We start from the raw sequence: 1958 nt of genomic DNA on the forward strand, positions 1-1958 counted from the left end.
ATTTTGGGAGTCGGAATGGCAGTAGCATCACAGGGCTGAAAAAAGGGAAAAACAGCCCTTTATCCCCAGGAAAGAAAGTCTCCTATATTTTTATTTCTATTGCAGTTGGTGGGGTAGCCAGAGCACTCTGTGGGCAGGAAGAGCTTTCTTGTGTGGCATCTTTTGTCTGGAGGAATCTTCATTTCTCTTCCAGTTTGGTGAGGTGGGACAGGCACTTGAAGCGCAGAGCGGAAAAAAAGGAACAGCAACTCCTTCTCCCAGTACAAAAAGTGTGTAAGATTTGGCTTTCAGGTGCAGTTGCTGGGGCACCCTGGGCACTCTGTGGGCAGCAAGCGCTTTCTTGTGTGGCACCTTTTGTCTGGGAGGAATCTTCATTTCTTTTCCATTTTGGGGAGCTGAGACAGGCACTTGAAGTGAAGGGCTGAAAAAAGGGAAAAACAGCCCTTATCCCCAGGAAAGAAAGCCTGTGAGCTTTGGCTTTCTAGTAGAGTTGGTAAGACAGCCTGGGTACTCTGTGGGCAGCAAGAGCTTTCTTGAGTTGCACCTTTTGTCTGAGATTAATCTTCATTTCTCTTCCATTTTGGGGAGGTGGGACAGGCACTTGAAGCACAGAGCGGAAAAAATGGGAACAGCAGCTCCTTCCCCCAGTACAAAAAGCGTGTAAGGTTTGGCTTTCAGTCTCAGTTTATAGGGCATTCTGGGCACTCTGTGGGCAGTAAGAGCTTTCTTGTGTGGCACCTTTTGTCTGGGAGGAATCATGGTGGATCTGAAATTTTCGGAGTCGGAATGGCAGTAGCATTACTGGGTTGAAAAAAGGAAAAAACCGCCCTTATCTCCATGAAAGAAAGTCTCCTACATTTGCCTTTGTGATGCAGTTGATAGGGCAGCCTGGGCACTCTGTGGGCAGCAAGAGCTTTCTTGTGTGGCACCTTTTATCTGGGAGGAATCTTGGTCCATCTGGAATTTGGGGAATCAGAATGGCAGTAGCATCACAGGGCTGAAAAAACCTATGAGCATCCTTTATCCTTAGGAAAGAAAGTTACCTATATTTGTATTTCTAATGCAGTTTGTGGGGTAGCCGGATCACTGTGTGTGCAGTAAGAGCTTTCTTGTGTGGCACCTTTTGTCTGGGAGGAATCTTCATTTCTCTTCCATTTTGGGGAGCTGAGACAGGCACTTGAAGCGCAGGGTTGAAAAAAGGGAAAAACAGCCCTTATCCCCAGGAAAGAAAGCCTGTGAGNCAGCCTGGGCATTCCACATCCAACAAGAGTTTTCTGTGGTGGCACCTTTTGTCTGGAGGAATCTTCATTTCTCTTCCATTTTGGGGAGGTGGGACCGGCACTTGAACTGCAGAGCGATAAAAATGGAACAGCAGCTCCTTCCCCCAGTACAAAAAGCGTGTAAGGTTTGGCTTTCAGGTGCAGTTGTTGGGGCACCCTGGGCACTCTGTGGGCAGCAAGAGCTCTCTTGTCGGGCACCTTTTGTCTGGGAGGAATCTTGGTGGATCTGAAATTTTGGGAGTCGGAATGGCAGTAGCATCACAGGGCTGAAAAAAGGGAAAACCAGCCTTTTCCCCAGGAAAGAAAGTCTCCTATATTTGTACTTCTATTGCAGTTGGTGGGGTAGCCAGAGCACTCTGTGGGCAGGAAGAGCTTTCTTGTCTGGCACCTTTTGTCTGGGAGGAATCTTCATTTCTCTTCCATTTTGGAGAGCTGAGACAGGCACTTGAAGCGGAAGGGCTGAAAAAAGGGAAAAATAGCCCTTATCCCAAGGAAAGAAAGCCTGTGAGCTTTGGCTTTCAGGTGCAGTTGGTGGAGGAGCCTGAGGACTCTGTGGGCAGCAAGAGCTTTCTTGAGTGGCATCTTTTGTCTGGAGGAATCTTCATTTCTCTTCCAGTTTGTGGAGGTGGGACCGGCACTTGAAGCGCAGAGCGGAAAAAAAGGGAACAGCAGGTCCTT

The 1958-nt window shown here is 48.1% G+C and overlaps 1 protein-coding gene across 1 annotated transcript in view; it reads right to left on the reverse strand.

The window, feature by feature from the left end:
- Positions 1-1347, reverse strand: part of LOC108501730 (pistil-specific extensin-like protein) — a gene marked incomplete at its 5' end in the record, with an annotated part of 7472 nt that extends 6125 nt beyond the window's left edge. The window contains one exon of the mRNA XM_017823920.1: positions 1287-1347. Within this exon, the coding sequence (XP_017679409.1) occupies positions 1287-1347 (61 nt within the window). The remainder of the gene's footprint in view (positions 1-1286) is intronic.
- Between the last annotated feature and the right edge of the window lie 611 nt (positions 1348-1958).

The sequence above is a fragment of the Lepidothrix coronata genome, unplaced genomic scaffold (assembly GCF_001604755.1).
Source record: "Lepidothrix coronata isolate B3197 unplaced genomic scaffold, Lepidothrix_coronata-1.0 Scaffold107, whole genome shotgun sequence".
Lineage (NCBI taxonomy): Eukaryota > Metazoa > Chordata > Aves > Passeriformes > Pipridae > Lepidothrix > Lepidothrix coronata.